Source organism: Miscanthus floridulus, chromosome 9 (genome assembly GCF_019320115.1).
Source record: "Miscanthus floridulus cultivar M001 chromosome 9, ASM1932011v1, whole genome shotgun sequence".
Lineage (NCBI taxonomy): Eukaryota > Viridiplantae > Streptophyta > Magnoliopsida > Poales > Poaceae > Miscanthus > Miscanthus floridulus.
In genome coordinates, this window is record NC_089588.1 from 91219050 (window position 1) to 91231454 (window position 12405).

A 12405-nucleotide genomic window follows, 5' to 3' on the forward strand; every position below is an offset into this window, starting at 1 on the left:
TGGGGCCGAGGCCATCCTCCCCACTGACTTGGAATATGGTTCCCCAAGGCTACAGGCCTATAATGAACAAAGCAACCGCACCACCCGAGAGGATGCCCTCGACTAACTGGAGGAGGCCCGAGACGTCGCGCTGCTGCACTCGGCTAAATACCAGCAGACCCAACGGCGCTATCAGGCCCGGCGCGTCCGATTCCAAGACTTGAAGGTGGGCAACCTGGTGTTGAGGCTAGCACAGAGCAACAAGGGCCGCCACAAGCTGACCCCGCCATGGGAAGGACCGTACATCATCGCCCAGAAGCCCGGGACCTACAAGCTAGCCAACGAAAAGGGCAAAGTCTTCACCAACGCTTGGAACATAGAACAACTACGTCGCTTTTATCCTTAAAATTCCAAGCATTGTATATATTGTTTCTCGGAATACAATTGAAACCCATTTTTTAGTTGTTCTAATTTTTCGAGAAATTCCCCGAGCCTATCGTTGGTCTCGGCAACACGATGACACTATAAGGGAGACTCGGCTCTGCCTCCGCAGAACCGAATCTCCCTCGGGGGCTAGATGGGGGATTCCCCCTAAAGTCCCACGCGCCATTTTTAGTCATTTTTCAAAAAAATTCCTACGCCAAACCCTCTAGCACGCTCTGACGAATCGGTTGCGGAAAACCCAGGGACCAAAAGCCCGTCTCAGGGCTAGAAGGCCGGTTGAGTTGCGAGACGGCCTAAGCCTTCGGGTTACGGCGCTCCCTCACCACCTTTCGCCTAGGGGATGGCTTAGGCTCCAAAGAGGTTCTTTGCAAAGAAATCAGATCAGAGACAACAAGAGGGCAGAGGCTCAGAAATACAAGACAAGCGATTAAAGAAACACGAGCACTTTAAAAAGAGAGGCCTCAACGGCCACAAGCGTTACGATGCAAATTTAATTCCTACTCTATTTACATGGCCGCTTGGGCCCAGGTCAAGGCTCGGGACCTCTGGCATCGGCAGACGGTGGGGGAGGGACCACCTCCTCTTCAAACAACATTGCCAGCACGGTGCCAGGGCCTTCCGCCGCCTCCAACGGCTTCGTCACCACCTCGTCGGCCTCATCGTCATCATCAGGCAAGACGTAGCCATCGCTAATGGCTTGAAGATCAACACCAACGTAGTGCGAGGCAATGATGGCCAGTGCGCGCTTGACGCCCGTATGCAGTGCCCCTCGGAGCCGCTCACGCACTTGACCGCTCAGCGCAATCAGATGGCTCCCAAGGGAGCTGCCTGACTGAACCCCCTCGACCACCAGGGCTTCGCAGGCGGCACTTTTTAGTGCCTCGTGCTCCCTGATCTCGGTCTCGAGCACCGTCTGCACCGCGCTGGAAGCCTCGACTGCCCAGGTAACCTCCGCCTCTGACTCTGCACCATGGAAAACGGAATGGGGATGAGCGAGAGAAAAAACAAGCTAAATAGGGATGGAAGCCTACGGAACTCACCCTTGGCCTTAAGCTCCGAGTATCGGGCCTTGACCCAAAAGGCCTTGGCTTTCTCCTTCAGGCGTTGAGCCTCGACCCGAGAAGCATCGGCCGCCCAGGAAGCTTCACTCCCCAGCTCTGCGTCACACGAGGAAGTTAGGGAACGAACGTAAGAAAAAGCGAATAAAATGAAGGGATTAAGACTCACCCTCGGCCTTTCCCCTCCAAACCACAGCCTCGGTTCGTGAGGCCTCAGCCGCTGCAAGGGCCTCATCCAAAGCGCCTTTCATCAGCTGGTGCGCATTCTGTTCCGCCCCTAGCTGCCCCGCAAGAGCCGTGGCTGAGGCCGTAGCTTTAACGGCTCAAGACCTGAAGGCATCCCGATCACTAGCCGCGCGGGTGAGCTCCTCCTCCAACTCCTTGACCCACGCCGCCAGAGGGGCGAGCTGCTCCTGGGCCGTGGCCGCCTCGACCTTCGCGTCAGCACAATGAAGGCGGAGGTCCTCCACCTCTGCGCTCCGCGCCGATAGGAGCTCGTTGGCGCCTGCAAGAAGGCCCTTCTGCCGCTGAAGCTGGTCCCAGACATCCCTCTCCCGGTGGAGGAAGACCGACTTCCCAAGAGATCGGGTCTTAAGCTCCTGGGGGAAACAGAACAGGGGTCAATCCGTACAAAGAAAACTCAGAAAAAGACCACTGCATGGGAAAAGAAAGTACGAACCTGGGCGACTCCGGGCAAATCGTTGGCCACCACGGATAGCGCCATTCGTAGAGACCGCTCCGCCAGCTGGCGGTACTGCTCGAACGTGTCCCAGCGACCGCCCTCGGCCACGTCCTCGAGGGCAAACAGAGGCTCTGCCTTAGGATCATCCTGGCTTTGCCACAAGACAAGCGGGTGGTTCCACCCGCGGGGCTCGGGTCACACCCGCACGAGGGCCGAGCTTCCCTCGCCCGAGGTTGGAACCGGCTGTTCCACGACACCGGCCATCTCGGCGCCGGCCATCTCCTACGCCCAGGAAAGTATCGTCGGAGGAGATCGGAAGAACTTCCACCTCCCGAGCGCTCTCCCGCAACGGCGGCGGGCCTTGAACCAAGGGTGCCGCCAAGGCCTCCGCCGCCTTCATCCCCACTTCCTGGGCCGGCAGCCCCGCCACGATCACGTCAGTGTTGATGGTCCCGGGGGCTCCGGCCTCTGCCATCGTGGCCTTGGTGGTCCCGGGGGCTCCGGCCTCCGCCATCGTGGCCTCGTGGTCTCAGGGGCTCCGGCCTCCTCCATCATGGCCTCGGCAGTCGCGAGGGCTCCAGTGCCCGCCGCAGCGACCTTGATGGTCCTGGGCGCCGCAGCCTCCGTCGCCCCGGCCTGTGAAACCCCGGGGACCTCGGTCCCGGTGGTCTCGGCGGCCAAGGGAACCTCGGTCGCATCCAACCCATGGGCCTCGCCATCGCGGGGCGGGGGCGCTCCCTCCCCCTCCTGTGTTAGGGCCATCTCGGCAGCCCCTCCTTGGGTGGCCGGCTCCTTCGGGTCGGCCCTCGCCGACGCCGCGCCATGATACAGGGTGGCTTGCGCCTCCGCCACCCAGTGGGCGGTGGAGCCGGGGTTAACCTTGAGCGCTTTAAGGGGTGCCAAGGTAGGCAGCTCCGCAGGCCGCTTCCGGCTAAGGACAAGACGATCGCAGGGTCAGCACAAGACAAAAGAACGAACGGAAGGCACTACGACCCCACCAAAAATACACCTACCTCAAGCGGGGCGGCAACCGCTTCGCCACGGTGACCCTTGTCTACAAAGGCGGTGGCGGCGGCAGAGGCATGGCCTCCGTGTCCATCGGCGCCGGTTGGTCCTCCACGGACCCCGGCGCCCCCTCGGTCCTCTGCGGGGGCAGTTGCGTCGCCTCCACCGCCACTTGCTCCACCACCACCGCCGAGCCCACTGGGCTGACGGCGTGTTTGCCCAATGCCCGTGCCTCGAGCGTGTCGGCCTTGGCCCCGGAGCGAGCAATTGCCGACCCCGGGTCCGCTTCTCCTCCTCCTCCCGGGAGTGCCGGGCTGCTTGCCAATGCCCCAGGCACCACCTCCACTACGTCAGGGAGATGGTCCAGGGGACCTCGCCCCATCTCATCCTCGTCATCCTCGTCCGAGGCATCCGTCGATATCGACGGCGACGGGGACTCCTCCAATGGAAGGCCATCCTTCCTTTGTTGACGACGGCGCTTGTCTAGTTCCTCGTGCGCGAGGATCTTTTTCATGCGCTTCGCCGCCTTGGTGTCCTTCCGCTTTTTCTACGCCTCGGCGTGCGCCCGGTTGATTGCCCGCCGCCTCGCGTCCTCGGGAACGGGCGGCGGAGAGGCACGCACGTCCCTCATCCCCTGTAGGAACGGCGAACGCGCATAAGGGAATGAGAAGTAAGGAGAAACAGAGGAGGCTCGGGGGCTACAGCGGCGCACGACTTACCAGCGAGAGGAACCCCCGCGATGGGCGCATCGCGATGGGGGTCAGGTTGCCGCCCCTTAGCTTTGCCTCCACCGTCTCCCCCACCCGACGAAGAATTTCTTCGTCGGTAAGGGCGGAGGAGGACATCCGGATGCCCTCATTGGGCTCACCCGGCCTCATCTCGAACAGCCGCCGCCGCCAAGCCATCAATGGCAGCACCCTCCGGTGATGGAAGGCAGCCATGACCACAGCCGCGGTAAGGCCACGACCCCATAGCCTCTCCAGACCCTCCAGAAGCGGCTGCAGCTTGGGTTGATCCTCCCTCGAGATGTCGTACTTCCACCTCTCTGGGAAGCTCCCCACAATCCGCCCAGTGTATGGGGGAAGTCCTTCGTCGTCGTTGCGAAGGTAGAACCAGCTCGTGTACCATCAGCGATTGGATGACGCGAGCTGGGCCGGGATGTAGAGGTGCTGGCGGTCCTGGCGCACTTGGAGAGTGCAGCCGCCGGCCCTCGTCGCTTTCCTCGTACCCGACATGCCCGTCGGCTTAGTGGTGTGCCCCGCCCGGAAGAGATGGAGCCACAACTCCCAATGGGGAGCAATCCCCAAGTACCCCTCGCAGATGGCAACGAAGATGGCCGCCTGTGCGATGGAGTTGGGGTTGAAGTTGTGGAGCTCCACACCATAGAACTGCGGGAGCGCCTGCATGAACCGATCCGCCGGGACGCCGAGGCCGCGCTCATGGAAGGAGACAAAGCTCACGACGTAACCGTCGTGAGGCCTCAGCTCCGGCTCGCCCGACGGAGCGATCCACTCCGTCCTATTGGGGTCCATCACCGGATGAAGGAGTCCGCCATCGACGAGCGACTAGAGCATCTCCACGGTGACGTCGGAAGGATCCCAAGGGTCCGCCTCGATGACAACGATGTCGCCGGCCATGAGTGCGGAGGAGGGATCGAATGCGGCGGTGAGTTTTTTTCTCTCTCTCTCTTTCTCACTCTCTCCCTGGCTCGCTCTTCTCCCTTCTTCTTCCTGGCACCCACTGCTCTAGCGACGGCTCGATGGAGGCAGAGCTAACGCAGGCAAGGTAAGGTGAGGAGGGGCGAGGCCCTTTGAGTATTTATGCAGGGTGAAGGCGAAACGGACGGGCGATGAAATCGGGGAAGTTTCCCCTCGATGCGGCGCGGTTAACCACGATCCGATTTTACCGCCCACGCGCCTACCTTTTTTCTCATTAATTGCGGGAACAGTTACGTCCCATCCACCACGTCGCGCCCGACCACTACGACAGCAGGTGTCGTTCCGTCTCCCCAGAAAACCGCCTCAAAAGGCATGCCAGCCGTTGCCGAGCCGATGGGGAAGATATTCCCCCCGCCCTATTCCTTTCAGATGAAGGAACCGGGCTCCGAGCCTATTACGGTCCAGGGGTTCGAAGGCTAGGCCCCTAGGGGTTTCGACAGCTGCCCTAGGACAACAGAGTCCGGAACAACCATGGGCGAGCCTATACGAGGCTGAGGCCCAAGCAAGCGAAACGCTTGGGACGCCCTAAGTCATGTCCGAGACCGGCAGGGAGGTCTCCAAATGGGATCCCACCGTAGGGAGGCGCCGAGCCACCGACGCCCAGCGAACGGCCTCGGCACCCACTAGAGAAACCCTCCGGTACTTTTGGAGTGCGTCTCTGGACCGCTAGCCGTCCCCTAGCGAATGGGGCACGGGCCTCCACTCGGACTTACCCGATAATAGCTCACCAGAAGTGCCAACGCTCGTGCCCACCGAGGGTAGCCTGGCACATTCCACCCCTCCTTCCGAGCGAAAAGGAAGCGTGAGGGTCATACAAAAAAGCCAGGGGAACCCCCGACGGACCTCTTGCCCCGTGCAGAGGCTAGGGGGCTCTTCCTGCAACCTTGCTGAGACCTAGCGACCCTGGTTCGCACTCGAGGGGGCTTGGCAAAACAACCCCTCCTTCCGAGCGAAAAGGAAGCACGAGGGTCGTACAAAAAGCCAGGGGAACCCTTGACGGATCTCTTGCTCCATGCAGAGGCTAGGGGACTCTTCCTGCAACCTTGCCGAGACCCTGCAACCCAGGCTCGCGCCCAAAGGGGCCTCGGCAAACAAACCCTCCTGCGCGAGGGGCGTACAAAAAGCCAGGGGAGCTCCCGACGGCCCTCTCGCTCTATGCAGAGGCTAGGGGGCTCTTCCTGCAACCTTGCCGAGACCCAGCGGCTCCGGCTCGCACCCGAATGGGCTCGGCAGACAACCCCTCCGTCCGAACGAAAAGGATATGTGAGGGTCGAACAAAAAAGCCAGGGGACCCCTGACCGCCCTCTCGCTTCGGGCGGAGGCTCGGGGGCTCCTCCTGCACCCAAGACAAAGACAAGCGACCTAAGCCCGCGCTAGAAGCTTCGTTACAAATACGATAAAGGGCACCGAGCCCATTACGGTCCAAGGGTTCAAAGGCTGGGCCCCCCGAGGTTTCGACAGCCGCCCCAGGGCAACAGAGTCAGGGATGACTATGGGCGAGCCCACGAATGGCCGAGGCCCGAGCAAACAATCGCTCGGGGCATCCTAAGTCGTGTCCGAGACCGGTAGGGAGGTCTCCGAATGGGATCCCACCGTAGGGAGGCACCGAGCCACTGAGGCCCAGCGAACGGCCTCGGCACCCACTAGAGAAACCCTCTGGTACTCTTGGAGTGTGTCTTTGGACCGCTAGCCGTCCCCTAGCGAACGGGGCACGGGCCTCCACTCGGACTTACCCGATAACAGCTCACCGGAAGTGCCAATGCTTGTGCCCACCGAGGGTAGCCTGGCACATTCCACCCCTCCTTCCGAGCGAAAAGCAAGCGTGAGAGTCGTACAAAAAGCCAGGGGAATCCCTGACGGACCTCTTGCTCCGTGCAGAGGCTAGGGGGCTCTTCCTGCAACCTTGCCGAGACCCCGCGACCCGAACTCATACTTGTGGGCTCGGCAAATATGATAAAAACTCCTCACTCAAAACACGAAAAAAGCCAATGGAGGAGTGACTCCACTCCTCCAGGGCCTTGGGGGCTACACCCGGCGGGTGCGCTCGCGCGCACCCACCGAAACCTCAAGAAGCAAAACACAATCCCTACGGGAGCGGCTGTAGGCCAAGTCTCGACAAACCCTCAGGGTGAGTGCACGCACTCCCCCTGAGGCTCGGGGGCTACTGTCGGGTACCATAAAACGGGGTACCCCGAGCGTACACCAAAAAGGGTCACTTAAATCCCATCGACAACAAAGCTAGAGGGTAAGCCATGGGCTCATCACCAGCCCCGTCCGAGCCCACCAGGCTCCCCGCCTCGCCTCAGGCCTCGCACAGGAGGTCTCGGCATCCTGACGCAATCTCCGCCTCACGCGAGGCCTCTCACGGGAGGCCTCGGCAAGGAGCCCAATCTCCGTCTCGCCCAAGGCCCCGTACGTACAACCTCGAATGAGACAGCTATTCTCCGTATCGCTCGAGGCTAGCTTATCAACAACCCGTCGCTCCCGCCTCGACCAGTCTTCCCGACAGCATGTCATGTCCCATTAATGCGTCAACCACTCCCGTAATCTTAGCCGGACGACGGCTCGACACCGCGGAGTGGCCGACGGGACATGAGGTCGCATCAGCGCCATACCGGCTGAGACGGGGCACGGCGGGGATTACCAGCCACTGTATTCTGGCGTTGTGCCCACGATCAGCGCTCGCACCGCACTGTGCCCCGCAATCCCCGCCCCGAAGACAACGCGGCATGGGAAGTCTGGCTCGGGTCATCATCGCCTCCGAACCAGTATACCAGATCAACCGCTCCCTCCGGACCTCGGCACTCTACACCAGGGTCTCGGCTATCTCGGGATTCACGTCTGCCGAGACCCCCCACCGCGGTCCAGCCTCGGCACCAACCGAGCCTCGACCTCACGCGCAGACAATCCACAGCGACACGCACGCTGACCGCCGCGCCCGCTCCGAGGCAGCCCTGGAGCTCCCATGACGCACAGGATCGGATGTGACCAGCACGTCGCCCCAGCGCTCCAAGAACGGACCACTCCGATGACCACGCCGCCATAGGAACAGGCTACAGGGCTCGGACACGCCGCCTCTGTTCGCACGACGCCGTATAGTTAGCACATGTACTACCCTTGTCCTCCCTTCGAACTATAAAAGGAAAGGACTTGGGTCATTTCTAAGGGGGGCGGAGGCACTCACGAAGAACAACACCCTGTAACACGCACACTTTCCTGCCGCTTGAGAGCAACGTCTCAAGCAGCCCACATCTCTCCCCGCCGAGACCTGGGACTAGCACCCTCTCTCACCTAGCTTGTAACCCCCTACTACAAGCACTTCGGTGCAAGGAATACAAGATCAATCTCCCAGACTGGACGTAGGGCACGAGTTGCCCGAACCAGTATAAACCTTGTGTCTCTTTGCATCGCCATCCGGAATCGGAAACACGCAGAACAAATTCACTAGTTGGTTGAGGACCCTCGGTCAAAAACACTGACAAGTAGTGAAGCCGAAACCACAAAAATATGACCTTTTTGACTTCATTTCTGGAGAAGCCATAGCCCAGCCAAAGAGGACCTGAAATCAAAGTGCTCTCTCTCACGTATAACATATATAAGCCATGTTCAATACGCGTTCCACGACCGCATGGTACGGTAGCGGAGCCACGGTACGAGAAATCGAATTTCTAGTTTAATTCCTTAGGGCTGTCCCAATGGTGTATTGATGATAGTTTCTATCCTCATTAAATGACTTGCCACGTAGACAAAACGCTGACATGGCAACGTAATTAATGAAGAAAGAGAGCAAAAATCATAGAAATGGTTTCCTCATAAAGAAATCAGGTTTTCTCTTGACCCAATGCACCAAGAAACCATGAAATCGCCATTGGGGAGAAACCACCGGTTTCTAACGGGCTCGTACCGCACTCCCACTGGAGGAAAAAGATAGAGTTGGGAGAGAGAAAGAGAAAATAATTATTACTCATAGAAACCATAGATTGAAAGGTACGGTATCCTATGTTATAGAAACTATTAGTTTCTTTTATTAGGACTGCCTCGTGGGCAGAGTCTTACGTGGTGAAAAATCATCGATTCCACGGTATCTCCTGCTTCGTAATTACTAGCATCGGACTCAACTCTTGCAGACATCAACTCACATGTGCGCATGTATGTGCATAGGCAGCCTATATACATGTATGTATAACAACTATATATACATGAAGCCTCGAACTACAATGTACCATGCAGGAAGGAAGTAGAATGCTATGATATGAGCCATCCCATTTCCAAACATACATATGGAGGACGAAGCTGGGGCTACTTACACGTACGTACGACATCGACATCGACATCACGCAAAAAAGCACACGCGCAAATCGCATTTTCACGATCGAGCTGAGAACACGGCAGCATTTGCTTCTTCTCGATCAACGACCCCCCTCGTTCCCCTGCATGCGCGCGCTCGATCACACCACCTCGAACTCCCTCGCGCGCGACCGGCCGGCGGCGGCGCCGTAGTGCATGTGCATCGTGGCCCCGAGCTCCGCCGTGACGGCGTCCGCTTCGTCCTCCGCCTTCTTGCTCTCCCTGCCGGGCCCGCCGAAGATGGAGTGCCGCGGCTGCTGCAGGTGCGTAGTAGAGACCCGGTCGAGCGCCCCGTGGCCGTGCCCGCCGTGGCTGCCGCCGTAGATGTCGCCGAAGTCGGAGGACGCGACGCTGGTGCGCTTGGCGGAGTAGTTGAGGTCGAAGCTGGCCTTGGCCATGTCGAAGCTGAGGCTGGCCCTGGTGTAGAAGCTGATCCGCGACTCGGACGACAGTGGGCCGAGGTAGTAGAGCGCGGCGGCGTCCGGGTCGGCGGGGGACACCTTGGCCCGGAAGTCGTTCCTGGACGGCGGGATCGGCGAGAAGAAGATCTCGGCGATGTTGCTGCCGGCGCCGCGGTTGAAGGGGTTGGCCTTGCGCTCGTACCGGTACCGGAAGTTCTCGTACGTGGTCTGGTTGGTGCACACGAGGTAGGAGTGGAACGCCGTGAGCCCGCCGACGAACCACGCCGTGACGAAGGTGTAGACGATGAGGCAGCCGGAGACCGGGGACTCCGCCACGGCGTGGCCGAAGCTCACGCCGTACTGCCGGGAGATGAGCAGCAGGTTGACCCAGCAGAAGGCGAACACGTAGAGGCACAGGAAGGTGGTGGAGGAGATGAACATGAAGAAGAAGCGGTAGTTCCGGCGGCCGATGCACTGGCCCACCCAGGGGCAGTGGTGGTCGAAGCGCTCCACGCAGTTGTTGCAGACGGAGCAGTGCGAGCAGCGCGGGGGCCGGTACAGCATGCACGTGTGGCAGTACTTCACCTTCACCACCACGCCGTTCACGTACACGTCGCGCGTCGGGGGCAGCGACCACGACGCGCCCGTCGCGGGGGACGCGAAGGAGGAGCTGTCCGTCGCCGCGTCGTCGGGCTCCGGCGGCCGCGCGTTCCGGGGGATGATGCCGGGGTCCCGACCCGACGTGAGCACCAGCACCACAACGTCCTGCACGCACGCACGCACCATCGCAATGATATCATGATCAACGCCGCCGGCCGCGTGCTACAACTAGGTAGAGTTGGTCCGTGATTGATTGTATGTATGTGTGCGTGCCACGGACTCACGAATACGCCGACCGCCATGGCCGTCGCCGGGACGGCGGTGCCGAGCGGCTTCCCGATGAGCTCGGCGAGCCGGAACGAGACGAAGGCGACGAAGAGCGCGAGCGGCGTCATGATGAGCGCCACCGTGAGAACGATGGAGCTCGCGTCCGGGCCGAAGATGAGCCGACCGCCGCACAGGAATCTCTGCCAACGACATCAGCACCAAAGACCAAACCATGCATCTCGATCAGACAACGACATCAGGATCGGCCACGCGAGAGTCCTCGATCGATCGCCATTGTTAATTACTACGTAGCAACGATCGATCGTGGCAGCTTGTAATGAATTAATTAATCAATTAGCCATCAATTAACGAACGCACGCACGTACATTCTTCCCTCTCCAGACTTGGTAGACGCGGTGGGTGGCAACGGCGGCCGACGAGACGCTGGAGGTGTCGGAGAGGTAGCTGCGGGGGAGAGGGCTCTTGAACAGTGGCCTCCCCTTCATCGTCTCCGCCGGTGGGCCACCGCCGGTCCGGTGAACGCGCGCCGCCGCGTCGTCGTCACCTTCACCTCACCCGCGCATGGGCCGGCCCTGCAGAGCGGCAGCGGCCGGAATGGAGGTGGTGGGGAAGGAGGGACGGGAAGCTCGTCTCCTCGTTTTTCCGTTTCGGACATCATTGTGCTATCCATAGGAGGGAGAAGCTATAGCGCATCCTCCTGATTGTTATTGGGGAATCACCATGCCTAAACATAGCACGCGCATCACACAGCTCACGTACAGCTCCACGATGATGTAAAGTAATAATCTGCAGCGCGTGGCAGGGCAGACGCCGAAAGGTTGTCCGGCTGTTGTACTGTAGCTGTGGCAGGTGCAGCCGTCGAAAGGCTCTCTTGTCGTACTGCAGTCACAGCAGGGGTAGGCATAAAGTCAGCCTTGCTGTCACAGCTAGTCACTGTAGCAGCATGGCAGTCTGACATGTCTGTGTAATAGGATGAGATGGGTAGAGTTGTATATATAGCTTTCCACTGCAAGTCAGTAAAGTTGAGCGAATTCAGTTTTGTCATCTCCTCTGCAGAGCTCCAGCCAACGCTGGTGCTTGTGCTGTGTGTGCGCGCTCTGTTTTCCCTCCCTTCTTCTACCCCTAGCCGTAGTGTGTGTGGTCGACAACGACGGTGAGCGGTCGGTTCACCTGTGCCAAAGATCTCGGGACTAACAAGTGGTATCAGAGTCGTACAAGCACCGTCGCCGGACTAACCGCTGGCGATGACGGACGGTTTGGAGATGGACGACAGCAGCGGCGCTGATGTGGCTGCCAAGCCACGATAGAAAGTCGTCGTGCGTACGGTGCGGGAGGTCAGCGGCATCAGTTGGCCAACGCTGACTCGCACCAACTATGGCGAGTGGACAGTGACCATGAAAGTCAAGCTCAGAGCCCGACGGCTTTGGAATGCCAGTGACAAGAGCACCGACAGCGAAGAAGACGACATGTCAGCGTTAGATGCTATCCTCGTTGTTGTACCAGCGGAGTACAGGGAGCCGTTGGGGGTGAAGAACTCTGCTAAGGAGGCGTGGGAGACCATTGCAGCGATGCGTGTCGGCTTCGACCGCGCAAAGAAGGCGATGACCTAGCTGCTGAAACAGGAGTACGCCACCCTTAAGTTCAAGGATGGTGAGTCGGTGGAGGACTTCTCTCTCCGCCTACAGACGCTCATCAACAAGTTGAGGAGCCACAGTGTCACCATCGACGAAGAAGAGACGGTCTCCAAGTACCTTCACTCCGTGCCGGTGAAGTACATCCAGACGATGCTGGACTTGTCCACCCTCACCATTGAGGATGTGATAGGCCGTCTGCGGGCGGTGGACGAGTGCATGGAGCAGGCCACAGCAACGACGGACAGCGGT

The 12405-nt window shown here is 59.8% G+C and overlaps 1 protein-coding gene across 1 annotated transcript; it reads right to left on the bottom strand.

Annotated features, from left to right (window-relative positions):
* Positions 1 to 9204: 9204 nt before the first annotated feature.
* Positions 9205 to 11100, bottom strand: LOC136482371 (probable protein S-acyltransferase 1). The gene is made up of 3 exons (XM_066479585.1): positions 10888 to 11100; positions 10519 to 10701; positions 9205 to 10399 (listed from the first exon to the last, which is right to left on the bottom strand). Exons 1-3 carry the CDS (start codon positions 11005 to 11007, stop codon positions 9335 to 9337), a joined length of 1368 nt encoding a protein of 455 aa, XP_066335682.1. The 5' UTR covers positions 11008 to 11100; the 3' UTR covers positions 9205 to 9334.
* Between the last annotated feature and the right edge of the window lie 1305 nt (positions 11101 to 12405).